This window comes from Plectrocnemia conspersa, unplaced genomic scaffold (genome assembly GCF_051122295.1).
Source record: "Plectrocnemia conspersa isolate PC_06_02 unplaced genomic scaffold, ASM5112229v1 ptg000013l, whole genome shotgun sequence".
NCBI lineage: Eukaryota > Metazoa > Arthropoda > Insecta > Trichoptera > Polycentropodidae > Plectrocnemia > Plectrocnemia conspersa.
This window is the reverse complement of record NW_028277177.1, coordinates 504,045-531,808: the sequence shown is the minus strand read 5'-3', so window position 1 is coordinate 531,808 and position 27,764 is coordinate 504,045. Positions and strand designations below refer to the sequence as shown.

At 32.0% G+C, this 27,764-nt stretch overlaps 1 protein-coding gene and 2 non-coding genes across 8 annotated transcripts in view; 1 reads left to right on the top strand and 2 right to left on the bottom strand.

The window, feature by feature from the left end:
• Nucleotides 1–27,764, top strand: part of LOC148226835 (dorsal root ganglia homeobox protein-like) — a 129,399-nt gene that overhangs the window by 57,239 nt on the left and 44,396 nt on the right. For all 6 annotated transcript variants that reach the window (XM_088202277.1, XM_088202273.1, XM_088202278.1 and 3 more), the window contains 5 exons: nt 3,669–3,760; nt 3,843–3,944; nt 16,866–16,982; nt 18,645–18,844; nt 18,908–19,012. In XM_088202277.1, the coding sequence (XP_088058403.1) occupies nt 3,669–3,760; nt 3,843–3,944; nt 16,866–16,982; nt 18,645–18,844; nt 18,908–19,012 (616 nt within the window). The remainder of the gene's footprint in view (nt 1–3,668; nt 3,761–3,842; nt 3,945–16,865; nt 16,983–18,644; nt 18,845–18,907; nt 19,013–27,764) is intronic.
• TRNAI-AAU (transfer RNA isoleucine (anticodon AAU)) lies at nt 22,963–23,036 on the bottom strand. Its single transcript has one exon. It is a non-coding gene; the product is annotated as a tRNA-Ile (tRNA).
• On the bottom strand, nt 23,239–23,312 carry TRNAI-AAU (transfer RNA isoleucine (anticodon AAU)). The gene has a single exon. It is a non-coding gene; the product is annotated as a tRNA-Ile (tRNA).

The following is a 27,764-nucleotide window of genomic DNA, read 5'->3' as shown; positions in this document are numbered from 1 at the left end:
AGCAAGTCTCTTAGATTAGAGATTCGCGATATGTTAAGCTTGAAATTTAAATGTATTTGATGCAGTTTTATTTTAATTTTCTATTTAATAAAACGCATCTTAAATATATTATATTTTGAAAATTACAAAATACTTATTTAAATATGACGGCTGTGTCATCAGAGTACATCGACAAGTCAGTATTTGTTTTAGTATTTAAAATAAAGAGAAATGGCCTTGCTAGACTTCAGATTAATTTTACTTATAAAGCGTCACCCAGTATTATCATCATTATAAGATAATCAAGGACTTTATTTTTGAATAATTAAAATGTGTCATTGTCGCACCACACCATATCGAAGACCTTTTCAATGTCGAGCGTTAATAATCATATGCTTTATTCACATCTATACTGCTGTGTAATAAACACTATTTTTACAGTGTAAAACGTCATGTTTAACCTTATTCTGTCAATTGTCAAGCGATGTGAAAGTATTCACCAAAAATAAAAAATAAATGCACCGTTTTTTACGTTAACAAATTTTTTTGCATGCGTAATTTTTTTAATTAAAAATAATATGTTTCATCAAAAATCTCTCGACATTTTTTACGTTTTTTAAAATTAAGTGACTTTCAACTCTTAACACATTGAATACCGTGTGAATAAATTTGCGCGTCTTTTCATTCTAACTTCATACAAATAGAACACGTTAAACTGTGTATTTATTTAGCTTTTAGATAAAGATGTTTACTAAAATATTTATAAAAATCTATTATATCCTCATATTTATATATTTTTAATTACTTACACTCCATCATCATCCATCAGCCTCTCTATGAAAATCTAACCTTTAAAATATTTTAAAGGTATTCCAAAGTGTTGCCACTATTATTTGTCCATGTAATCTTTTAAAGACTTGGCTTATGATTAATATAATTAATAGCAAAAATACTGTTATTACGCATGATAATTAATGCCTATATTACATATCTGTGAGACTGTGACAAACTGTGTAAACTAAATATAGTCTATAGTCGAAATTATACTGAAAATGCACAATTGTATTTAACTAAGAATTTTATGTTAGCTAATATTTATTTTTGATGAAATTGTCATTATCTAACTACGAGTGCTATTATGGTATAAAATGTATCAATACATATTTTTAACATCTTAAACAACATTGTTTCTAAATATTATTTTTCTTTGGTCGTTTTTAAATTAATGTTAGATTCTGTCCTGTCTTTATTATGCACAAAAGTAATGCTTATAAATGATTAATAATAATCAAATCGACGCTCGCATTGTTTATCGCAATCGAAAGCTCGCATAATTACGACGGTATTCTCTATCGATTGTCTCTGATAATTGCATCTCAAAGGCTTTTATTAAGTCCTAGATTCCAATCACAATGCAACGGTCTAATTAGGGGCCGGGGTCTCTTGATGCCGAGTCCTAAATGCATCGTGAATATCGACGAAGGTAATGTAATCGATATTTATCTTTTTATGAGGGACTCTCAACAATCATTTATGTTTTTAAAAATTCATAAAATCTGTCTATTTAATTACAATTTATATATAAACATTTTTAAATTTTAACTCAACAGATTATTCACAAAGGTAAATTTCATTGAGTCTTAATTTTTATAGAACCTAGATTTTGCTTTTGTGCGACTTGAATGGTAGTAAAATGACGATGAAAAAATTTTTGGTGAGCTTAAATCTAAATAAAGTACATTCTATATTATTTTTATTATTTTTCAAAGAATTAAAAATAAAACTTTTTGTATTTTTAATCATAATTTAAATACGGTTGTCTTATGCAAAATATTTTAACTAGCACATAAACAAATTGTAGCGTTTTTATTTTTTTTATATCGATTAGGTGTTTTTTTTAATTAATTAATATAAATTATAACTCGTTGTAAATTTCACTTTTTTGTAGTGCCGTGTCTTATAAGGACGCGAGGACAACGAAGATGCTCCGTGAATAATACGACTGTATGATCCGAAATTCTAGCGATTGATTTCTTCATTCATTTAATTACTCCGTATTCATAGTTAAAATGTAATGACATGGTTAACGCGTTACATATGTACATATTATGTTACACGTATATGTAATCAGAGTTGTTGAGAGTGAGCCCGGGCCCTGAGAAAGCAATGATTCCGGGCCTCGTGACAAAAATTACATTATATATATTTTTTTTACATTGTAATATATTTTTTTAAGTAAATAATAATAGGTACGAGCTCCATTTCCATGCCAAAAATAAATATAAAAAATAGGCACAGTTGCTAAAATTATATTTTATGGGAAATATTTTAATTAGGCATTAAAAATTAATAAAAATATCTAATTGCTAATTAGTCGTATTTTTTTGCTGCTCAGTGTTGCCATATAATATCGAACCATCGCGGTGAAAACACTCGATTATCAAACGTTTATATTTAGACTTTTTGTAACAATAGTACTAGTGAGAATCGAATAAAACACATCTAAACCGAATTTTGACCAATAGAAGCGCGCGAAAAACAATTATTACTTCTCAGAAGTCCAAAATCCACGTCAAAAGCAATAAAGTCGGGAACGCTCGTTCATATTACGACTTCTATAATAATTTTGCAAATTAAATGAGGAGCATTTAAACCAAATTTTGCCCAATAGGAGAGCGCAAAAAGCAATTATCACTTCTCAGAAGTCAAAAATCCACGTCAAAAGCAATAAAATCGTGCCGTCGCCGTCACAGTGGGAACGCTCGGTAACGAGCGTTTTCACTGCGACTGCGCTGACGTGATTTTATTGCTTTTGACGTGGATTTTTGACTTCTGAGAAGTGATAATTGTTTTTTGCGCTCTCCTATTGACCAAAATTTGATTTGAACATATTTTGATTAGCTCTCTTATATTATAAGTCCATAATAATATTGGTAACATAATATTATATCGGAATACAGACAAACTATGGAGCAATATGTGAGATGTGATGTTTGTTTGTACTTCTTCTGCTTATTTTCCTCTGAGAGCTGAGTTGGTTTAGTTTGTATTTTGGACTTTACTTAATTAAAATTCTAAAACTATAATTAATTTTAGAACTTTCATTAGGTTTGGATTTGAACAGCAAATGGACGTTTCGCAACTGTCAAATTGAGTTTCATAGAGATTTTAAAGCAGCATATTAGCGCCTATAAAAAAGTGCTATTGTAACTTATACTATACATACATTTCAAACAACTGTAGTTCAGATTCGTTATATTTTTTTATAAATATATTCTGGACTCCTCAAGAAGAATTTGGGAATTTGTCCCATCCCCCTCCCTCTCGACAGACCTGATCATACCCATCAACGCCCAAAAGTGTGTCATACATCGATCGCTAATCTCACACGATGACACACGTTATTAGCATCGACCCGATCGAGAGACCCTCATGAATGATGCAAAGTCTTCTTTGTCGAACAGATACAAATTAAATACATTATGTCCGTAGGGGTGGGACACTACCCTCTAGACGCGGCGCCCAAATTTCATTACGTATTTATTTTCGCTGCAGATCAAAAGGGTAGACCCATTAGGGTCCAATTAAATTATCGATGCCCCGTGCGATGGACGGAGTTATTCTTCAGTCTCTTGGGTTTTAAGAAGATCGATGATGATTCTGTGCTATAACTTTTTCCGTTTTTTCAGACACTTCTTATTCCTATCATCCGGCGATTCACGATGACACGTTCGTCAGGAGGAAGCAGCGTAGAAACAGGACCACTTTTACACTTCAGCAGGTATGATTTATTTTTATGTCAAGTAATTTTTCGATCAATTTAAAAAAAAAAAAAATTCCTACTGTTTATGTTTTCTCCGCAGTTGGAAGAGCTGGAGACCGCCTTCGCCCAAACCCACTACCCAGACGTGTTCACCAGGGAGGATCTAGCGATGAAAATCAACCTGACCGAAGCTAGAGTCCAGGTAAGACGGCACCTTCTTTGAGCGAAATCTCTCCCAACAGGCGGCAATTTGATATTCGAGTCTTAAAAACCTCACGTGTGCGACATAACGCGTGTCACTCGCTGTAAAAGCGAGAATCACCGGTGCGGAGGTGGGATGGATGCGGGTAGGATTAGCGGTCTCTCGGGATTGTGCGCCGAGTCTGGGGGTAAGTTTTAGAAATACCCCCGTCAGTTCATCCGCCACAACAGGCGTCGTATTCAATTCATTTTTGATCTGGCCCTCTTTGTGCTTTACGCTATACATAGCTACGTATGTGAGCGAATGTGTTTGTGGAAATTCGTCGGAGATTCTCTAACGAAGTTACGTGGATACGTGAGAGAGTGAGGTGAGGGTTTTGTGGAGTATGGTAATCGTGTCTTCGGTTTTGTGTGTAATGATAAATAAAGCGTAACATCAAATCAAATTTTATTTAGATCGATTATTATCAAGCTTTTTGCTGTATCGTGAAAATAAAAATAAAAAACCGATTTAGCTTGTTTAAAGGGTTTATTTTAAGCTTATTTTTAATATTTAGTAGGCCCATCATTACAGCTGCAATCCTTTTTGGCATGCCAACTAATGACTTGCAGGTGGATGAACTGTATTTTTTCTCGCAGCTCAATTTTGGATATGCAATTGTGTTGAGCAACCTTTCCTTTAAATTTTGCCTTTAAACGCTCTATAGGATTTAGGTATACTGAATGTATAGAATATTCTATCACTTCTCAGAAGTCAAAAATCCACGTCAAAAGCAATAAAATCGTGCAGTTGCCGTCGCAGTGAGCGTTCGTAATACGACTTTCATAATAATATTACAATTAAAGTCTGTACTTTGTCTTTCTCTTATTTTCCCCTGAAAGATGAGTTAGCATTATTTGTATTTTTTACTTGACCTTATGAAATTTCTAAAACTATAATGCGTTAGATTTGGGTTTGAACAGAAAATATACGTTTCACAACTGTCAAATTTAGTTTCATATACATTATATTTTCGCTAGTAGAAATATATATCAATTACGTCCGTTTGGTGGGATATGGAAATAGTTATTATTATAAGACGCTTAATAAGCTAATATTTATTACGTAATCTCGGAATGAATGTCTTTTTTAATTTATTTTTTAATAGTGCTTTTGCTTTTTTTTTAATTGTATGCCATATAAATTTTATAAAAAAAATCAGCAACTACAGCCACTTAACACATTTGTGAAGGGATGAGTAATTTATTAGATATTATTGAATGGTAAGAAATGCTAAAAAAATCAAAACTAAACTAAAAAAATCAAGAATAGTCACAGATATGGCAGACCAATAAAGATAGAACTGGCTGTAGAAATTTAAGCAAATCTTACTCAAACTGGCAATCAGCTGGCTGAGAAACTAAACCGGTACGATTCAACAGTGAATAGAGAAGAATATTGGGAAGGGTTGGAAACAAGGTACATGGGTTCCACATGAATTGAGCGAAGAAAACTAGTTTGCGCGTATCTGATTATCCCAAGAGCTTTTGGATATTGAAGCTGGTCGCATTTTCTCGATCATTTCATAACTGGAGATGAGAAATCAGTTTTGCACGACTACAGTCACAGTAGAAGATGGTGGTTATCCAAAATCAAGTATAAAAACATACCTTGAAGCCTGGGCTCATTGTAAGATTAATGTTTTAAGTGTATTATGAAACTCTCAAATCTAGCCAAACACTAACAGAAAGCTTATATTGTAATCAGATGGATCGTTCATCAAGGAACTAGGCTTAAACAATTTTATAGTATTTGCCTTATTCTCCAGACCTTGCTCCTTCACATGATGCAACGTTTCTTAGATGGAAAAAATAATGAAAAAAATGCTATTGAAATATTTCGCACCATTCTGTGCTAATAAAATTAAAAAATAACCGAGATATGGGAAAGGTATCTTTATAAATAAATTATATTAATTATATTAATTACATTATGCAGAACTTTTTTTTTTAATATAGAGTTCACACGCGCCCGTGCGTGTATGCGTCTAACGCCAAAAACATTTTGAACGCGCCCGTGCGTGTAAAAGGGTGAAGTGGTTAATAATTCTTGCATAATCTTTTTCGGTATGATTTTGGAAATTTTATTTAATTGTTGCTTTTAGAAATCTAATATGATTTTTTAAGGGCAGTATTGAAAGCTTTTTGCTATCCTTTCGTTTCATGGTGTTGCAAATTTACAACAAACTGTAAGAATATCGCTATATGACTTTATAAATTCCATATTTTCTTAACGTTGCATATTTACGTTACATATTGCTTGGTTACAAATGAGTTTTTAATATTTTCCTTATTATCTATAGAGTAATAATTAACATTTAATATTTTTTTCGACGATATAAAAATATATGAAATGTTTTATGGACGCAATGGCGCAATATTTTTGTACGTGACATATGTTTATTAATATGTTAATTCAAGCTGGAGGTTCAGATTTTTACCCTCCATTAAAGTTTATTTTCAAAGTGGAGTCAAGGGTTGTCTGTATGCTGTAAAAATAATTGCTTCAGTTTTCTCTGGCTTTATTTTAAATTATTATTATAATTATTCAGGTGTTTAAAACCGTAACAACTACTTGTTATGACAACGGTGTCATTGTCGTACGTTGATTTAACAGTATTTTTTGAAATAAGATCGTTGTTAGTAAATAAAATAAAGAAAACGTCCCGAGCAAACAATAAAGGTATCGTAATATTTTGCTTTAATTAAATTATGTAAGCGCATTCTATGTATAAACAATCTGTGGCTTTATATTTAGAAAAAATATAGGTTAATCGTCCAACTTTAATAATTTAAAGCTTTTTTTCATTTAGCCTGTTAATTTAAATATAATGTAAAATCAAATTGTTTATTTACAATTTTATTGTCGAGAAATTTCTTTACTAATTGAATATAATAGGCGAATGGAAGTATAATTTGATTTGGCTATTTTACAGTTAGTGGAACAATATCCAAATCATAATCTTAGTATTTTTTATCGTGTCTGGAATATAGTGATGATTATTATATAATTATAATTCAGTTTAGGTTTACCTACATTTTTCTAATCTCATGGATGAATATTAGGATGATTAATTAAAATCGAACTAGGTCGTACATATCTGATATTGAAATTTCTCTATTATAGAGAATATTTTATATGATTAAAAAAAATCATAAAGTAGTAAAAGCCATTAAAAGAGAGAGTTTTCATACCGAGATGTTATCTAATTTATCTAGCTCAAGTAAATTTGTATTCTATATTTTTTTTACACAAAACGCGAATTGGTCAATTTTACGAATCACTATTTTATACGTTTGCAAGTGAGAATAATTTTGTGTCAACGTCATAAAAGCACTTGCTTACATCTCACACTTCCGGTTATTAGCGGTTAATTATATGAGTTTCTACTTTGTGTTTTGATTTTGTTATTTTCAATAAGAAAATGTTTTGATTTATGCGACAGTGTGTCATTTTTTATTTTTTTATTTCAACGCATGTATTATGATTATTTACTAATTTCGGACCGTATATTGATAGAACATAATAAGTAAATACATAAATTTATAGTTTAACTTTTTGATACTTATAAAAAGTTTACATCAAAAATTTCTTTCTTACTGTCCGAGGTGACTTTTTTAAATTTAATTTTTTGAACATTAATTAGTGCGGGCCGCCAGTTAGACAGCGCTGATTTGAAGCATTCGATTTAGAATATTTTTTATATCAATTGTACAATTAAATATTAAAAAAATTGGTTTAGCAAGCAGAAAATTTAAAAGAATATTCAATTTTTCTATGTAGAGATACGTATTTTTTCGGTTTACATGATACAGTACCATTAGAGTGTGTTGTTTCGAGATCTTTTGTGGGTTCAGCAATCGGCAGCGGCCCGTTGCTGTATTGTTTTGCTATGTAGACCTTTTGCGGAGCCCTTCAAGCCAAGGGCAAAGCCCCGGCGCTTGGTCCGATATCATGGTCAACTGTCTCTGTCACCTGGGATATTTAGTATTTCTGGATTGCTCGTGATTTATCGTCATTTTAATAACTTAATTCTAGAAATTATCGAGCTAAGGCACTATTAAAAACATTTCTCGCAAGGTCGAGCAACGGAGTTACCTCGACACACATGATAAATGTAACATACAGCCCGGATGATCTGAATTGAAATAAATATGACGCCGCACCACCCCCGGGGCTATCTTACGCCCTTTTCTTCCTCGGCGCCCCTTCTGGTGTCGAATTTCAATCCATTTCGCTAAGAACGACGATCATAAGTCATTCTCGAGCAGCGCGCTATGTTGAAATTTGTTCGCCTCGACACGCCTACTCGAAACGCGATTGATCCGCAAAAGCCGTAAACGCAATAAACCGCGGATCGAGTTTATAGCGTTTTATTTTTTTGACAGCCGGCGCGCGCTGATCGAGTTACGCGGCTTGATTGGCACGTGCCAGTGTGGGGGAAAGACAAAAAATTTGACAGCTCTGACCGGCAATGTGACAGCTCCTTATGAACGCGGCGTAATGGAATTACGCAGTGGAAACTCGGGCGGTTTTAACCTTTTGCACTCGGAAACTTATCGAATTGATCCATTTGTTTGTATCGCACCCGTTTTGGTATGATCGATTCGATTTTATTGCTAAAGCAAATTACGTATTGCTTTGTAGTCTTTTTCGTTATTATAATTGTTTCGGTCGAAGTTATTAAACTAATAAGCATGTTTATCAATTTTTCTAATTTGAGCAGAGAAGATATTCTCCTATATCAAATTGACCATTCGTCTTCGCGCGCATCTGCTAAATCACGTGCGACCAGGAACGGGAACATCGCGAAAATAGTGATGGGTATATAATAACAATACACTTAAATGCCGTTTTTATTGTGTACGACCATCCCCCGAGTATGCCGTGTATATTTTTAGGAAATACTCCTATTTTTGTTTTTGTTAAATGACACATGTTTGAGGATGCCGAAACGAAATGTGTCATAAAACTTACATTGTGAAACAATACTTTCGGACTGTTAAATAGGGGTCTTATGTTCCTTTTCGATACACAGCTCTCACTACCCACTTAAACTCTAAATGGGTTTTGCGAAATAGAAGAATAGCCGGATAAGTTTGCATTTTAAAATTGTGTGATATATATATTTCATATGTGAGAAGTCAAGTATTATAATAAAATTTAAATTACCGGGTACCTACCAATACCCAGTTCTGTTTCTAATCGTGTCGGAAGCTCTACCCTGAGTAAAATATTTTTTAATTAATGTAACATTTTCAAATATGTGCTTATTTATATTCATACATAATCAACTAGTGATAGTATAATACCAGCGCGTAATTTTACTTAGAAATTAGATTATATTATTATCCCCTTGCATTATTGGTCTTAACGTTTAAAATTTCGACCAACCACTCTCGGCGCGGCGCTTAGCGGCTACCGCCACTCGTTTTTTTCGCCAGTGTATTAAAGCGAGCGGTGGGGGTTGAGTGTGTAAAATTAACTTTTAAATGCGGCGGCGTTGTGCGAGATTGCATTATTGGCGAATTAAGCTGCGGAAAGCCTCCGCGAGCGCAAAGTTGTTGAGCTTTATTAGGCACTCAGCTGCTCCTGCACGCTAACGCAATATGTGACGGGAAAATCCCGGAAAAGTTTCGCTAAACATTTTAATGTATTAGACGAGCGCCGCGATCGACACACGAAAACACGCCGTTTTTATGTTACGTATCGTTACTCCCGTTGTTCGGTATTACCCCGTGACCGATAATAATAATCGTGATAAATTAATAATATATTTTTTAAATACTTATTATAATTATATAACCACTATATATAAATAAAAAATTTAAATGGACATTTGCCAATTTTTTTATTTTAAGAGTTTTTAATTTTGTTCAATATTACCCCGTTTTCTCGGCCATTTATTTAAAAAAATATTATATTTATATAATAAAAACACATGCTTTTTTAAAATAAATTTTTTAGGATGACGTTTATGATTTGTTTTCGTGAAAAGTCACGAAAAAATTTGTATTGTATTTAAAAAAATACATTCGAATTGATGACATTACTATTTTTTAAAATTAAAATTTATTAAATAAAATATATTTAGAATCTTTTGTCAATATTATTGCAGATACACAAGTAGGAAATATATTAGTGGTCTTTAACTCGAGTGATTGTATGATGGCTAAAATGCATTTTGTTGCGAAATTTCGAGGCAGTGGTTGGATCCATCGCCCCACCGAGCAACATTAGCTATTTTTCCAGTCGGTAAACACGTGACAGAGTTATGATGTATCAAATTCGCTCACTGGCAAGAAAGTTGTCGCAGGAGTTAATGGTGTATGTGCGAGAAGCGCGCTCCGCAGATTAAAGTGGCTAATGTAACGACGATGTGTGGAGACACTTATCGTCTTTTTACGAGATTACACTTCGTTATTGCGTTTCGAGCAACTTCGTTATTAGCCATAATATACCTACATGATCTATCCGCACAAACTTTCTATCAAATTATTTTCTTCAGAAGGTTATATATATAGTCACTTCTTATTACTAGTTAACAGATCGACGCAGGGATCGATTCTGAGACCTTTCATATTTGACATTATTTTTTTAATTATCGAAACGATTCTGTTGACCTCAAAGTTTACAGTAGATGCTCTAGTGGAGTGTAACTTGATTAAGAGCGGAGGCTTTGCTGCGGAAGCGCACCAGTGCACTTCGTGAAAACGATATCGTTTCTTAATTGGATTTTCCTTTGTGTTTTCCCTCCCGAGCGCTAGACGTCTCCTCGAGGACCGCACGAGAGGGCCAAGTCTAGACGAAGATTTGTCGAGGATAATCTGGGGACGATAATTTTATTCGGTGGTAAAAATTTAATCACGGATTGGATGTCATATTTTAAAGATTTATTATTGTTGGGTTTAATTAATTGGATATTATGATTTATTGGGTTTAATTAATTGGATTCCATATTTTATTATTTCAAGGCTTATACTAAATCAGATGGTACTTTGTTAGATCGATTTTTAGCTGATCACAGTATTATTTTTAAGCGATATTTTTGAATTAACAACATATTTTTCATTAGAAAAATACATAAAACTGTGGTTATTGTTTAATTAATTGAAGAACTGTAAAAAAATCACACAATTTTTTAGCAGTTCTTCAATAATAAAAGCATTTGACTAAAATGTTTAAAATAAAAATGGTTTAATGCAGTTTGTTTGATCTAAGTAAATCTAAATTAATTTTAATTTTTTGATCATGAAAAATATAGTAAAAAACTTTAAATAATTTAAAAACGAGAAGTTCATCGATTAGATATTATCAAGTCGTAATTCGAAAAGTGGGGCTGCGATGATAATGGCTGTAAATAAATAACGGGAGCGGCTTTAGTTTTTTCGCCGTAATCCAATCTGACAACTTTACATGGAGCGAAGGGGGGTGGCGGCTCTAATACCTGACTAATGCCATTTTGCAGGGGAGAACTCGAATTTTCGCATTACTCTAATCACGGGATACCATAAGTTAATTACGGCATGCCATAAGTGTCGACGTCTTTCGCAAAATCGATAGCTCGCTTTCTTTCAACCTAGGAAGGTAGTGTTAAAGAATTTTCTAAGAATCTGTCTAGGTTTGCTTGGTATTAGTCTCTCTCTCTCTCTCTCTCTCTTTATGTGGGGTAGGGTGAACGGTTGGCTCGCTCTGCGGTTGCGATTTACGATTATCAAGTTCAATTTTCCGCCCCATTTGGCGAGGGGACGCCCTTTCAGCGGTGCAAAGTAATTTTAAAATTATATACCATACACGCCGGGGTATAATGGGCGAAATCTAATAATAAAAAAGGATACCTCGTTATTATATTCATGGGAAGAAAATTCGATTATACTCGCACGTTAATTGTGTAACGCTGTGCTGAAAGTCAAATAAGCAAATTATATACTAAAAATAATTTACTGTAAATTGATGGTCTGAATAAAAAAATCTGGTTCACAGTCTCTGAATGTTTACACGTATGTCGCGATTGCATTCCTTTTTCTGTTCTATTGCGGCCAGGATGTGAGCGCTCGATTAGCGTGCCATAGACATTTATTTTATTTATTTAAAAAATAAAATATATAAAAGTCATAATAGTGTTTACTTGCCCCAGGTTCGCTTTAATATCCGTTTTTAATAAAATATAAGCGTGTAATGCACGTTGATAAATATAAAGTGCACTCGCGTGTCTCAGCTTCGCGAACGCAACCAGAATGACTAATGCAAATCGAATTTTCACAAAGGTATCTTCGGTTGCAGTTGTTGAACCCGCTTTGAAGCGCCGACCCCAACAACCCTCGTTCTTTGGCTTTATAAAATACTTTTAAAAATGCACTCATCAAAAATTCATATGCGCCTAGTATCGCTGATATAATATTTTCCATATCCCATCACATTTTTCATCTCGCTACGCCGGATGCCGGCTGCACGCTGGCTCGAAACTTTTATGGTCGTACACTACAACTTTTACTACCGCATAAACTATTGTTATGGCGCAACTACACTGAAACGACGTTTGCGCGCAAAACAAAGAGATTATTCACAATTTAACTGACTGAAATAAAACTCAACTTCATTGTTTGCTAGCGACTAAAGTGTAATGGCATTAGTTCTTATAAAAATATCTTGAACTTCTATGTAGTCAAACGCACCCGTATCAACCTAGCTTTTGCAATCTATATTGGCAAAAAGCCGGTGGCAAAAACGCAAACAGTTTTTTAATATTTAATATTTCATTTAAACATTTATATTTTTAAATATTGATGGTTCACCTAAAAATCTGCGATTATTAGGGTAGCATTTAAAATTTATTAAAAATGAAACAATATTATAAATTAATGGTGTGGCAAATTACTTTATTTCCAAGCTACCATTTTGTTAAAAATTTTGTCGCAACCCATGCATAGACTTTTTAAACGTCAAGTGAATTTTTTGTGAGGTTTGAGCTTATGCTTTTTACTTATTGTCTAAATAAAATAATGTAAAATACTTCATTAATATTAATTCAATCGCTAGTAAAAAATATTAATTATTCTATTTACGGATCTGTATTGGAAATCGCAAGCCGTAAATAATCCTCTGTATCTATTCGTGATCCATATTTTATTTAAATGGCAACTTGCTGTGAATGGCCGGTTTTGTATAAATAGCTTGATGAGAGACTGAGAGAGTACGCGATATGTGTTGCGTCGCCTAGTACTTTATTTGGTGGCTATTAGAACTCTCTCTGCTGTCGTCACAGAAATGAATATAAATTTCATTAATATTTCATGATTTTTAACCCCGAGGGGAGTGACTTCACAGCCAGTAAGACGCAGGTGGAATTTAGTGAGAATTTTATTCGATTATATTACATGCGAGATGTTTTCTCCAAGCAGTGGTGGAGAAGCTGGCAGAGGTATGATGTCGGTGGAAGATCTTTAGAGTTCTGGTTGCTGTGGCAGCGGGGGTGTAGCGTAAATTGATTCCTCTCTGGTGACAGTATCTTGTCCGCGGGCGGACGGGCGTCAGATGGTCTCTTTGAGTGTCTGCTGAAGTCTGTCAAGTGACTGCGACCGCCCTTATCTATTGAGGGCAATAAAGTTGCTGAATAATCACAATTATCAGCGATCATTCAGCCAATTGTTGCACTCGCTTCTTAGAAAAACGAAATATCTACTTTTAGAATGTGACATTTGAAAATATTGTGGCCTTACGGTGCTATTTGTCTTCCGGTGATATATTGTTTCCCGTGACCGTTTCATAACAAAGAAATATTCATTTAAACACCGGATAACCTTTGCGTGTTAATTTTGAGGGAACTTTTTAGTTTTAGTAGAAACGAGAGCCTTTGCCTAATCGCACTATTGTTAAATAATCACGTTTGGTCACAGTAATTACGCGAGTTTCAAGAATAAAACGAGAGCCTGTGTGGTCCCCACAGATTTAATTTAATTTAGCTATTTTACTGGTATTTGATTCTTGTTAAATCAATTTATTATATATTTTTGGCAGATATAAAAATACTATTAAATATAAATTTTATTGTACTTGTTGGATTAATATACATATTAAATTTTGGTAATTTTTTTTTAATTTACGACTTTAATATATTTTTTTTGACCTCTGAAAGGGTTTGTTTTGACTCTAAAATCTCAGTCTTTGATTCAGCTGAAACCGAATATAATCCAAAACTAATGTCTGTTTATATTGCGTCTCTTTTTTAACACATAAAAAATAATGTTGTTGAAACATGTTCTTATTAATTATGTGAAGATATTTTACTAGGCGTTAAAACCTATCAGGAAAGATTTTTTTACAGTTCTGTATTGTGAATATTTTGTTTTTCTTTTCAATCGTTATTGCAAAACACATTTTGAATGTCTTTTAACTTATAATATGATAATTAACCCACATATAAACTTTGTAAATAGTATAGAAAGTATTTTTTTTTGGTTTGACTACCTGCCACAGAGAACGGTTTTTGTGTTTTTGCGAAACGGTGGAATCTGGCCACAATAAATTTTATTTTAATAACGGCGATTACGCTGAAAAGGAATTTTTAGCGTCATATCGCTAGTTCGCTGTGCTCGAAATTTCTATTTGGCAGTCGTTTTTATGCATAATAACAATAAATCCATTAAATGTTATGAACTGCTGCATCTGTAGTATCAGCAAGAGCAATGATATTGAGATTAAAATGTGATAATATATCGATTTAATTGTAACTTATTAATTAAGTTTCATCTTATTATTTAAACTGAAACTGTATTTATTATTGCAAATACTCGTATATTTGGGACAAAAGAGACAGTATCGAAAAATTAATATAAAAATCAAATTACAATCTTTATTTATTTTTTAATTTAAGAATGATTTATTGTGATTTTTATAATAATTTTTCGTTACTGTCTCTTTTATCCCACATAAACTAGTGTTTACAATAATTAATAAAGTTTCAGTTCTATTCTTAATATTCAGTTTGGTTTTGGTTTCGATATACACCAAATATATATTGTATCTATTTTATTCGATGAAAATCGGCGTCGGGGCGTAATAATTTTGGGTCACATTGTGGCTGGTAAAAAAAGCGTGTGTGAGTTGTCGGAACATTCCCTGCGGGGGCTTAGCCCCGCGCGAGGGGGTCGAGGGGAGAGGCTCGTTAAACCGCCATTAGCCCGGGGATATGGGGTTAAAAATTGACGTGCTCCCCGCGGATTCGAACCAGACATAAGTGCGAGAGCGCCGGATTTGGATTGTACCAGCCCGCACAATAATCGAAGAACCGCTGGAAATTTAATAGTTTTAAATCGATGTATGGAACGTGTGTGGGATGCTTTTATGAGAATATTTCGTATTTGATATCATATTATTTTTACTTTAAGAGTTCAATGGACAATTCCATATTTTTAGAACTGATGTGTCTTAAATTATTATTTTACTAATTTTTTATTGTCGCATATTGGGTATTAACAGCGTTGTGTACTAATATTTTAGACAAATAGTTTGTATCAATGTCAAATTATGTAATTATATAAATATATAGATACACCCCTATTAATAAAACATAACCGCACAAAAGAATTTTCTTTTAAACCCTCCCTAAAAAATCACGGTTAATCACACGGCCGTTATTTGCATACCATCACAGATGTCTTCCCGTTCACTTTTATACTCATTTCCATGCAACAACCTAATACTTGTAGAGCAATTAAGCTACAATGCAACAATTGATATTATCCGCGGAGCATCTGTGCTTTGTGCTCCTCTCGAAAACTTTCTCCGGACTGAAGGGGTCGTGCACCCTCGCTGCTAGTAGTACCTAACAACAAATGGGACATAAAAGGGGGTGATTTGGATTGTTTGCACTCGATGTCGTGAATAAACACAATCCGCGCCATTGTCGTCGGCTTTCGAGTGTTTGCTCTTATGCTTTTTATTGTTTCAACTATTTTGTTGATAGGTACGGGGACGGGGCAGGTTGGAGTATTTGCGCCCCTTGAATTTTTCCAAAAAATGCATGTCATTACTTATATTATCAAATAGTTGATAATATAAAATATTATAAAAATAGGTTTTAGAACATCAAAATACAAACTAAACCAATTCTAAATACATAGTCGTCTCGCATATTGCTCCAAAGTTTGTCTGCACTTCGATATTACACTATATTTTAAAAATACGATAGCTCTTCTTACTGATATGAGAGTATTGGTTAAAGTGTATTCAAACCGAAATTTGGTCAATAGGAGGGCGCAAAAACAATTATCATATAGTTACCGAGCGTTCCCACTGCGACACGGCGCCGACACGATTTTATTGCTTTTGACGTGAATTTTTGACTTCTGAGAAGTGATAATTGTTTTGTGCGCTCTCCTATTGGGCAAAATTCGGTTTATATGTTCCTCATTTAATTTGAAAAATTATTATAGAAGTCGTAATATGAATGAGCGTTCCCACTGCGATGGCGACGACACGATTTTATTGCTTTTGATGGGAATATTTGACTTCTGAGTAAGGATATTCGTCAAAATTCGGTATAGTTGTACTTTAATTGACTCTAAAAAGATTTTTATTATAAAAAGTCTTAATTTTTATTCTGACCGTATAATATTTTTATTCTAACAATTTCAAATTTATTCTGACCTTAAAAAATATTTATGACCAGGCTGATATAATAAAATTCTGAACGAGATTAATTTATGTTCTGACCATTTAATTTTTGGCCGTTTTTACCATAAATTGTATTTATTAATCTTTTTTTTATTATTTTTAAACATATTGTAATATGTGTTGTATATAATAGTATGTAAGGTTGTAGTAATTATATGAATATTTAATACATGAATATATATTTAAGTTTTCTATTATCTTTCACAGGTTTGGTTTCAAAATAGGAGAGCAAAATGGCGTAAAGCTGAAAGACTCAAGGAAGAACAGAGAAAAAGGGATGGTCATGATGTTATGGGAAAAAGGGAAGACATCAAGGAAGATAAGGTAAGACATTAATATACTAATTTATCATTTTTTTATGTTTTTATTTATTAGTATCAAAAAATTTTTGAGAAAATGCCAAATTCTTATTTTTCGAGAAATTAGTTGATTTATATTTTTATTAAAAATTAAATTTGTACAAATAGTTTTTAATGTTATACACTCCATACATTTCTTAAAAAAGGGTGGGTCGGTGCCAGATATTAAAAAATATGTATGCTTGTATGAAAGCTTTTTTTAAGGTCAGAAGTATATGAATGGTTAAAAATTGTTCACGATTTTTTCAACTACGCCCCATAATCAAACAAAGTAGATATCCGTTTTAGTCTTTTAATTATTCGCGTCCATTTTAACTTATTTAACTAATAATCATCAATCATATAATATAAATGTATGTAAAATATATTGTTTTTATTAAAATCATATATAATATTATAAAACATACATTTTCTTAATTATATTTTTTTTTAGAGAAAATCGAGAGGTTAAAATATGAAAACCAGAATATCCAATTCCAATTCTTATCATTTAGTAAATGCTCAAATATTGCTATATTTTATAAAGGCAAATATACGTAGATCTACTATCAATATATCTATAAGGCTTAAAACGTTTAATAAAATATGCATCCAATTTTACACGATAATAGCAACTGATAACCAGAAATATCATTTTGTTTTTAAGTAAAGCAGTTGCTTTTAACCTTTGCCGGAAAAAACTTTTCTCTTATTGAATCCACTGCTTTTGTATAATATTTTTTACTCTGCAATTGGTCAAGGGTATTATTGTACACAAATACGTTTTTTATAATATATAATATATGTATTTTATATGTATTTTACATATTAAATAAATATATAATTATCTATAGATATAAAATTAAAAATATCTCAAGTAGCTGATATTATATTTATCGTTATTATTAATTATGAAATATTTTATTTTACACATTGAGATTTATAGAGATATTTATTAATAATAACTAAATTGGTATTGTCAAATCCAAGGGGAGAGAAGTGTCCGCCATTATCATTTAATTGATAATAATTTTTGTAATTATTGAAATACATAAAATGTTCGAATAATATCTAAAATTCCGGAAAGTGAAGTTGAATCATCATGATATCCTTCAGGATGAACAATGTATCGCAAAAATATATTGTATGACTTAAGGACTATTGGTTAAAATAAAACATTCAGCTTAATTAATCCTCGCGACGTTATAGATATATTTATAATAGGACACAAAATAATAAATGTATGACAATTGATTTGTCGACATCAACTTCATGATTTGGAATGTAATGCTCTTAAAAAATATTTTTTAAATATTGAGTTGAATTAAAAACAGTAATTTAATTTATGTAAAGAAAATGTGTACTTCAATGTAAACATTTTAATTTGAGAACCATGGTTAACAATTCACACGTTTAGGTTTTGAGCGGGTGGCTCAGAGTGGTCAAAAAATTGTTTCCAAAATCCGTCGATTCCAGGTGAAATTATTAGGTACTGTTATATATTATTATAGATGTATCTCTGAGTAACTAATGAAATAAAATACTTGAAATTTTTTCATCTAGTCATTTAAAATGGCTATAGAAAATATATTAGGCATGACCTTTGGACTTTTAAAGGTTAAAGTGTTGTATAATTTTTATTTCACAGACCGACGATGGTAGGCTAACTTCTTCTCCTGAAGTATCAGCAGTAGACGACGACCAAGACATGGATCCTGAGCAAGGAAGCGAAAGCACAGGACGCGAACCCGCGAGTCCCGTCGGTCGCCCCGACACAGCTGGTCCTCCTCCAGCATCGTTATCGACTCACGGGAGCGAACCTGGTGACACTCCATCTCCAGCTTCTAGGTATTGTCTAACATCTAATACTCTTTGTGTACCATATACAAATCATATTACATACTTTTACAGGACTTTAGGAAGTGGCAGTAGACCACCATCGCCAGGTCTTCCGATGCCAAGTCGTCCCACGTTGCCTCCTTTTCCAGCTCACATGTTCTCTGGATTCGCCGATAGGTGAGTGTATTTTTATGGAATTATCATATGACGTCACCGCAGGCGTCTCAAACTCGAAAAACTCAAATCGGGTTAATTCGATCAGCGCCGGAGTCAATCGGCAATAATTTCAATGTTGAATCGGCAAAAGCGCATTCCTGATTGAATTGACCCCTCGGACCTGTGACGGACATGTTGTGCCAACTGCGTCGTTGAACAACACGAATAACTTTAACCCTGTTTGTATTTATGGAAGGGAATGTGGTGCTAGAGATGATACATTAGGAAATCAATATTTTTTAAATCCAGCCCCCAGTGCAATGGTCTCAATCGTAATATTTACTGATTTATACTGTCAAAAAATATATACAAATTATTTTAAAATATCTTATATTAATTAATATTATTAAATGAACGCTTAATAGCCGAGAAATAGGTGGAGGACTCTTCTGCCTACATCAATTATTTGTAAATAACTGTAGAGTAGTAGTCAATTTTTATTTGCTTATAATTACAATATTATTAAAAAATCAATTATAGATACTTTATTTTTGTGAGAGTCTCAAACATAGAGTCCATGAAAAGGTTCAGGGGGTCCGCGTGAAAGCTATGATTTGATTTATCAGAAGCAGTTATCTAAATTATGATATTTTTAAAACACGTTCAAAAATTAGTGCTTAAAAAATTTCACTTTTTATTGAATTAGGAAAAAGCGCACTTTAATCTATGAGTAGGATTACCTGGCTGATATTTTTCACCATATGAATGAAAGTTTTATTTCTGATATTAAAGACTTTTAACATTAACAATAAAATTCTCTTTGTGATTTTTTTCCTTTGCTGGGCCTGTTGCTTTTATCTTATGGACTAATGAGACCATAACATAAAAAAAGGTGCCAATTGCTTCACACCGGTTTACCCGATCACGGCCGGTACGTGATTACTGAGCAACGGTCAAACAAGCGATTCAAAGTGGGCAACGGTCAACTAAGCGATGGCTTTTTGGGCTAGTAACGTGGGCGATAAAAACGAAAAAAAACTTGTTTAGTTATTATAAACATTTTTTTTTAATTATAAACTCATTTTATAATTATTATTCTATGATTTTTCTCTATCGTACCTCAAAACAACCATATTTTAAATTTAATAGTATGCAGCTGTAGACTTTCTCAATCTTTGGTACTGACTTTTCTATATTTTAAATCAATACGCTAATATTTTTTTAAGCACACAAAGTTGTAGCTGCTGCATCCCATTCTTGAAAATAAAGTCCACATCAACAGCAACTAAATGAATCTTTTTGGTAGATTTAATGAAATTTAAAGTTTAAAATATATGTATGCATTTGTATTCATATTTCAAACTGTATTTTTGATCCTTTATACTTTGACAAATATGACGATCGTATATATATTTTTTTAATAGTTAAAAATAACGAATATTTCAAAAGTATCTTATATAGCTTGCTGAAGTAAAGAAAATATTATTTTAACTTCATTCGTAATTTTCAATGTAATATCTAACTAGTTGCTTACATTTACACGGTAGTAGTTTTTACTGGCATAGAAACGAAACATATCCAGCATTATAAAAATCACACTAAACAATTTTTCTTTGCTTGTCTTCAAATCTTGATCTGATATTTTACTTTAATATTTGCATAAATGACACATTTTTTTTTCATTTTTACACTATTTCTATTTTTTTTAAATATGATTACAAACATTGCATAAGAGTGTTTTATTTTTTTAAGTATTTTTATGTTCTGTTTATTTTCACTTAATTTTAATTCATACGTTATTATTTTTTTAAGACTTTATATAGACAACCCTCGCTTAGTTATTGTATGAGGTTTTAGCGAATACGTCCTTTATTTAGTATAACCTTCGCTTTAGTAAACTTGTGAATTGGGGCTAGGCTCAACCTCCTACCTGGGCTGTTGCAAGTGAGAGCCGCGATCGGACCCGGGTAAACAGGCGACACTATAATAATGCAATACAATTAAATTTGTAATGCAAATCTAATTTTTATCGTTTTATTTATTTCCATGACCATATTATTAATTAATTAACACGACTCACTATATATTAAAATACATCCATAATAATATATATATTTACGTACATACGAAAATGTAAGTAATATTTTCTAGAAATGAGTCAAAGTATATAAACATTAAACGGTCCAAATAAATATATGTATAATTATCATAAAATATCACTTAAAAAAATTCTGAGAGTGAAATTTTAGATGCATCTAACTGAAAAGCAAACATATGTTTTTAACGTACATGTTTATTTTATCTGAACTCGTATTATGCCATGTCACGACATGATAAATTACTTTAATTGATGTAACCGCATCGAAAATGCACTTCTGCACGTCATCTGGCCCCTTAACGTCTCATTTCGTGCAATCGCAACAACAGTGTTGCCAGTCAATTAATAAAAATATCAACATCGTTCGTTACTAAATCGAACAATATGTTTCAATGCGGAGATCATAATTATTAATATGACTCTATCGTACAATGTAAGCGACGGCACGCACCCGCATCGTAGAGCGTCACTTTTGAGCCACGCGACGGTGACCCAATTAAAATTGAACGATAATAATCGTAACGCAATAAATGATCACTTATTAAAATAAATAACGCTGAATTAAAAAAACATATAATTGTATTTGAGTCATACAAACAAAAATGTAAAGGTCTCAGTGAATAGCGCAAAATTACGAGTGCGAAGCGCTAAATTATATGCTCGTGGCGCGAAACATACATAATAATACACGGTGTAAAAATTTCAAGAAATGAAAACATATGTAGGTAAAGCATTAATTATATGCTAATTATATAAATAAATAAATTGTGACCCATGAGGGATCGAACCCGCGAACTTCGCGCTATTTTTTAATTTGATTTTCCACAATACCGGTATTGGGGCTAACACATTAAAGTGAAATACCGGTATTACCAAATACTTATTTTCTCAAATTTGTACATTTTATTTTTATGGCTTATAACTATAAAAACTACGACTCTCATATTGCTTGAAAGCAGAAGCATTGAATAAAATAATGCTTATTGTAAATAATCAATATAAAAAATAATATCCAATATTTACGTATTAGCGAATTTATGTATTCTATAATATTCAATAAATATTTATAGCTTAAATTTAATTCATGCTATTTTTAACATGAGTAGAAATATATAAGTATACGAGAGGTATATCTTTCAAAAATATTTTTTTTTTAAGATATTATAAAATGAATAATAAATGTGCAATAATTAAAATAATATAATATAAATAAATCCTACTTCATTGATTTTATTAGTACTCGTATACAACCCAATAAAGGATCAGCGTATAAAGTATTTTTAGAAGTACCTGAATGTAAGGAAGATTGCTTTAAACCTTCTTATTATTTTCAACACGAAATATGCATATTTCATGTCGGCAACTGAAGTCGAAATTTCCAAAAAAATATATAGACGATGATAGTTATTATTATAAATATTTATTCAATACCTTCGTAGAAAATGCTTATAATTTTTGAATCTCTGGATATTTTTGCAAAATTCGCTAGCTATATCAACATTAAACAATTTAATACAGAATATAAACTTTTAATGAATATGCACTTCATTTTAGTATTTTTTTCAACTAATTATTAAAAAAAACAATACCGGTTTGACTGTTTTATTCTGCAATATCAGCTTTAGACTGTATTGTTAAAAATCCCGATATTATTGTAATTCCTGAGCACGACGCCTTAACTGAGCTGATATGTTTGTATGTTCAAACTTACAAAATAAACAGTGACATGGTAAAGAATAGTTTTAACTAGCAATAAATAAATTGTTAACCGCGATAGACACGAGTGCAAAGCTCGGATTCATTAGCATGTATGTCTTAACACATGTATATATATTATTCCTAAATATTTATAATAAATAATAAAAGTATATTGTGGCCCATGAGGGGATCGAACCCGCGACCTTCGCGTTATTAGCACGACGCTCTAACCAACTGAGCTAATGGGCCGTATATTTAAACTTACGAAATAAGCAGTGAAATCCGTGAAAAATATTTATAATCTGCATAAAAAATTTTGCCAATTTGAGAGAAGCGTGATATTTCGGGTGCAAAGCATGAATTTATAAGCGCGTAGTTCGAAACATTTATATATATAGATAATCTTAGATGTTTTTTTTAATATTTAAAATAAATAAATAAAAATATATTATGGCCCATGAGGGGATCGAACCCGCGACCTTCGCGTTATTAGCACGACGCTCTAACCAACTGAGCTAATGGGCCGCACGCTCTTTATCGTAAAACAAACAGTGTCGTCCGCGATGAAAAATATTTTTCTCGTTATTTATATACAAAAATATTTTCCTCCCATCGTCGAGATAAACTTTGACATACGGCGATGTCACCCCAGCTCTGCCCGAGTCATTAAAGCCATATCAACGCGTCCTGTCGACTCTCCCGAATTCTGCCATCAATGTCCTCGACAAAAAATAAGTCACATAAAGGGTAGTTCAACAGTCTGTAATTCGGCACGCTCCGGACACGCGTCCTGATTTCCGGGGCACTTACGTCATCAGGACGGGATAAGTCAGGAAGCAGGCCGGCGTGATTTATCTTCGGATTCTTCGATCTTTGTCCCGTTCTCTTAATTGACCCATCAGGCTATGGTAAAACATGTAAAAACCCCTTCGGCGCCCGCATCGCTTGCTCTCTTATTGTGTTTGCTTATTATTTATTGTATGAAACTCAATTTGGTTTCATGATTAATTTAACCCTTTGTCGCGCTTCATAAAAAAACACAAGTTTTTTCGTGACTCATTGTTGACATCAGGATAGGGATACTCAAACTTCATACAAAATAATCAAAAAAATTAAGTTTAATAAATTCAAACTCTTTTGAGGTACGCAATGATATCTCTGGTTTAAAGACTATGTGCAGTTCAAATGTTAATAGAAGTTAGTTAGTAATAAGATAAGAATATATTGCATAACAGTAAATTTTTTCTGTCGAGGAAGAAGAATATAAATTGATAGAGACTCGAAGGATGCTTTCAAAAATGTAACTGTTTTATTTTATAGTCAGGTTTTCAATAAATTATTTTTGGAATAGTAGGAATTAGAATTAAATTAAAGTAAAAAGTATACAAAAATACTTTTAATTTATTATTTTTAAACATTATTAAAAAAATAGAAATAGTGTAAAAATGAAAAAGAGTCGTTTATGCAAATATTAATGTGAAATAATTAGTTTTAGAACTTTCTTTAGGTTAGGTTTTGATTTGAATAGCTAATGGACGTTTCGCATGTGTTAAATTGAGTTTTATAGGCATTTTAGAGTAGCATATACTTTCGCTATTAGAAATATATATTTACTAGTAAAACTGTATTTTAACTTCACTAATGGAATTTCACACACATTCACTGCAATGTTTATACATTGCGTGTAAATAAATAATGACAAGTATGTAAATATATATATTACTACGTATAGAAAATTTTAAATCATACAATTTTACTAGCATATGCAAAATAAATTATATTTTCTCTGCTAAAAATATATATTTACCGGTGAATATGTATTGCGAAATGATTTCAATGAAATGACATATTTAAAAATAAATTTTGGGATAAATTTAAAACTGTTTTTTTGGTTTTGAATTAGAGATGGCATTTCAGCTTTTTTAGGAGGGGGGGGGGTGAAAAAGTTAGAAAGTCAGTTATCGTTTTTTAAATATTTAGATTTCATTAAAAAAATCATAGTATTTCATTAAATGACATTTTTTTTCTTAGTCAAATTCAAGGGGGGGGGGGCAAATGTTCGGCGTTTGTATTAAGTATTCGATATTAAATTATTTATTTATTTAATAGTAATTTTTAACTATTTATGTAAGATGAATCTTGTTTCCATTTTGTATATTTCTTCTTTTAAGAAGATTCATTGCAGAGGTGTTCACTTTTTGTCTAACACTCGCTCGCACCGAACCTGTTCAATGTAAATTTTTTTATTGGCTCTACGATCGTTTGCGATTAGGTTGGTTGTCAAACACGTTCTTCTGTCAAATATTGTTCGTTGACGATGTAACTAGCTTACTTCGTGAAATTCACATATTCACTAGTTAAAGTATACATTCACTTAATAAAAGTATACACGAAATTTAGCATTGTAAGCTTTTAGTTAAATTTATACTTTAACTGTAACGTATATATAATCTACCTAATTTTTGTAGCCTTTGTCAGATGAAAGTTTTTAGTTGATTTCTTTAGAAATATACTTATTGCAGAGGGACATAGATACATATGTAAAATAGACAAGATATATAAAAAATTCGGCTAAGTTCGATCTTGTTTCAAATGACGGCTATACCAAATAAATAAATAATAGTAACTCTGTTACAAAAAAAATTAAAGAAAAAAAAAATAAGTAACAAAATACGTCTAAAACTAGAAAATATAATTATGTATTAATTATATACCGGCAGCTAAATTTTTTTCAAAATAGTGTATATATATATATAATTTTTTTTTCAAAATAGTGTATATATATCTATATATATATATATATATATATATATATATATATATATATATATATATATATATATATATATATATATATATATATATATATATATATATATTAACAATTTAAGATAAAAAAAAATTGGAATAATATATTTTTTTACATTTTTTGTCATGCATATTGGTGGAACTTAAGGATACGATAACTGCCATTGTTTTACTCATATCGGCATGAAACTCTATAAGCATCTCATTAGTCAACTTAAAATCTGCTATCTGGTTTTAAAATGGCAACTATTATTTTAAATTTGATTATTATTAAATAATAAATATACATATTCTATTACATGGGTAATTTTTCGCTATATTATACTACTTTTATGAACTCTGCGTTGATTACTCAATTAGTTAGATACAAGTATTAATTACCAATTAAATTTATTGCTTATCAATTGATAAGTCTTGCTCGCGTCGTTCTTAAACAAATCTATCATATCTAAAAGATTAGAAATTTTAATTTAGATCAGTTTTGATTTGCTTTTCTCATCCTTAGTTAGAGTACGCTCGGGATAAGGATGCCGGTTTGTTACTGTGTGCGTGTACATGTATACGAGAGGGAGAAGCGATGTAGCGTGTACTTCGTTGTCTCGCTTTCTCTTTTAAGGAAAGTCGCTGATTCGTCAACGCTGGTATTCGTCATTGTGCAGTGTGGCACAGAAGTTCCACCTTCTCTAGTGATTTATTTTAAATAATTTTGTGTTGATATTGGCTTAACCCAGATATGCCCACTGTCCCATGAGTAGGTCACTTAAATAAATTATTTTAATTTAAATAAAATCAATTAACAATATATATATATAAAACATTTTAGAACCATAATTCATTCAATACAATTTTGTGATCATCAATTTGTGTTTATTAAAGTTTAATAGGCTTATTGCGACTTCAACTCAAATTATGCAGGTGTATCGAATTGCATCGATTGATTTACGACCGTTTTATTAATCACATCAACCCTTTTTTTTAAACCGCCGATTGACAGTCACTGGCTTCGTCGTCGTCGTCGTCTTAACAACATTTAATGCACAAAACGAATTGATATAACAATGTCAATTGATGAATTATTAATATTTTATATTCATCATCATCGGAATTGACTTGATATCGTCAATTGTTTTAGAGCGCGCGTCAGGGGTTTTCAATCATTATTAAATCCCCCTAAAGTTTGCGTCTTATTTAGTGCAAACAATGACTATGTCTTTCCTACACCCTTGACAATTTTGGCAGTCGTTGGGAATTTCGGTCACGTGCCGCCGCACTGTCACCCCAAATATTTCCCAAAAATGTTGTTTAAAGGGGTGTTCTGAGCTTAATTCGAAATTGATATTTGATACGGTGTCGTGTGTCTGCGATTCGAACGAGTTATCGAGTTAGTTGGACGCTTTGCGGTTAGCGTTTCCAGGAATCGTAATCTAGGCGAGCTTAATTGCATACAATTGTCATTTGTGCCTCGGCCGTTAGATTAATTAACTCTAATTTATGGCTTTGCTCGTGTGTGGATTTGGATGGCCAACTCGTTTGTTAATTGAAACATACATTTATTCAATCGCCAAATATATACATATTTTATTAAGCGAACGCGGCGGTGAGCGGGTTTGATTGTCCTGGCGTTTATGAATGTCAATAAAATTCAATATAGGCAATTAAACGGCGATTTCCTGTCAATTGGTTTATTTTGATGCAATGTGATACAGGGTGCTTATTATTTGATTGAAACTACGACAAATTAGCAGTAGGCGACGGCATGATTTTATTGCTTTTGGCGTAGATTTTTAATTTTTAAATTCGGTTTAAACGTGCCTTATTTGATTCTTACTTAGTCGTAATATTGCTATAAAAGACGTATGTTCAAACTGCGACGGCGCCGACACAAATTTATAGCTTTTGACGTGGATTTTTGGCTTCTGAGAAGAATAATTGTTTTTAGCGCTGTCCTATTATTAATCATTTGGTTTATATGGGCTTAGTTTGATGCTCACTTAGTCGTAATATTATAATAAAAAGTCTTAATATGAACGCTAGAAAACCGAGCGTTCACACTGCGACGGCGCCGACACAGTTTTCTTACTTTAGGCGTGGATTTTTGGACTTCTGAGTAGAGATAGTTATTTTTAAGCTCTTCTATTGGTCAAAATTAGGTATAGATATACATTATTT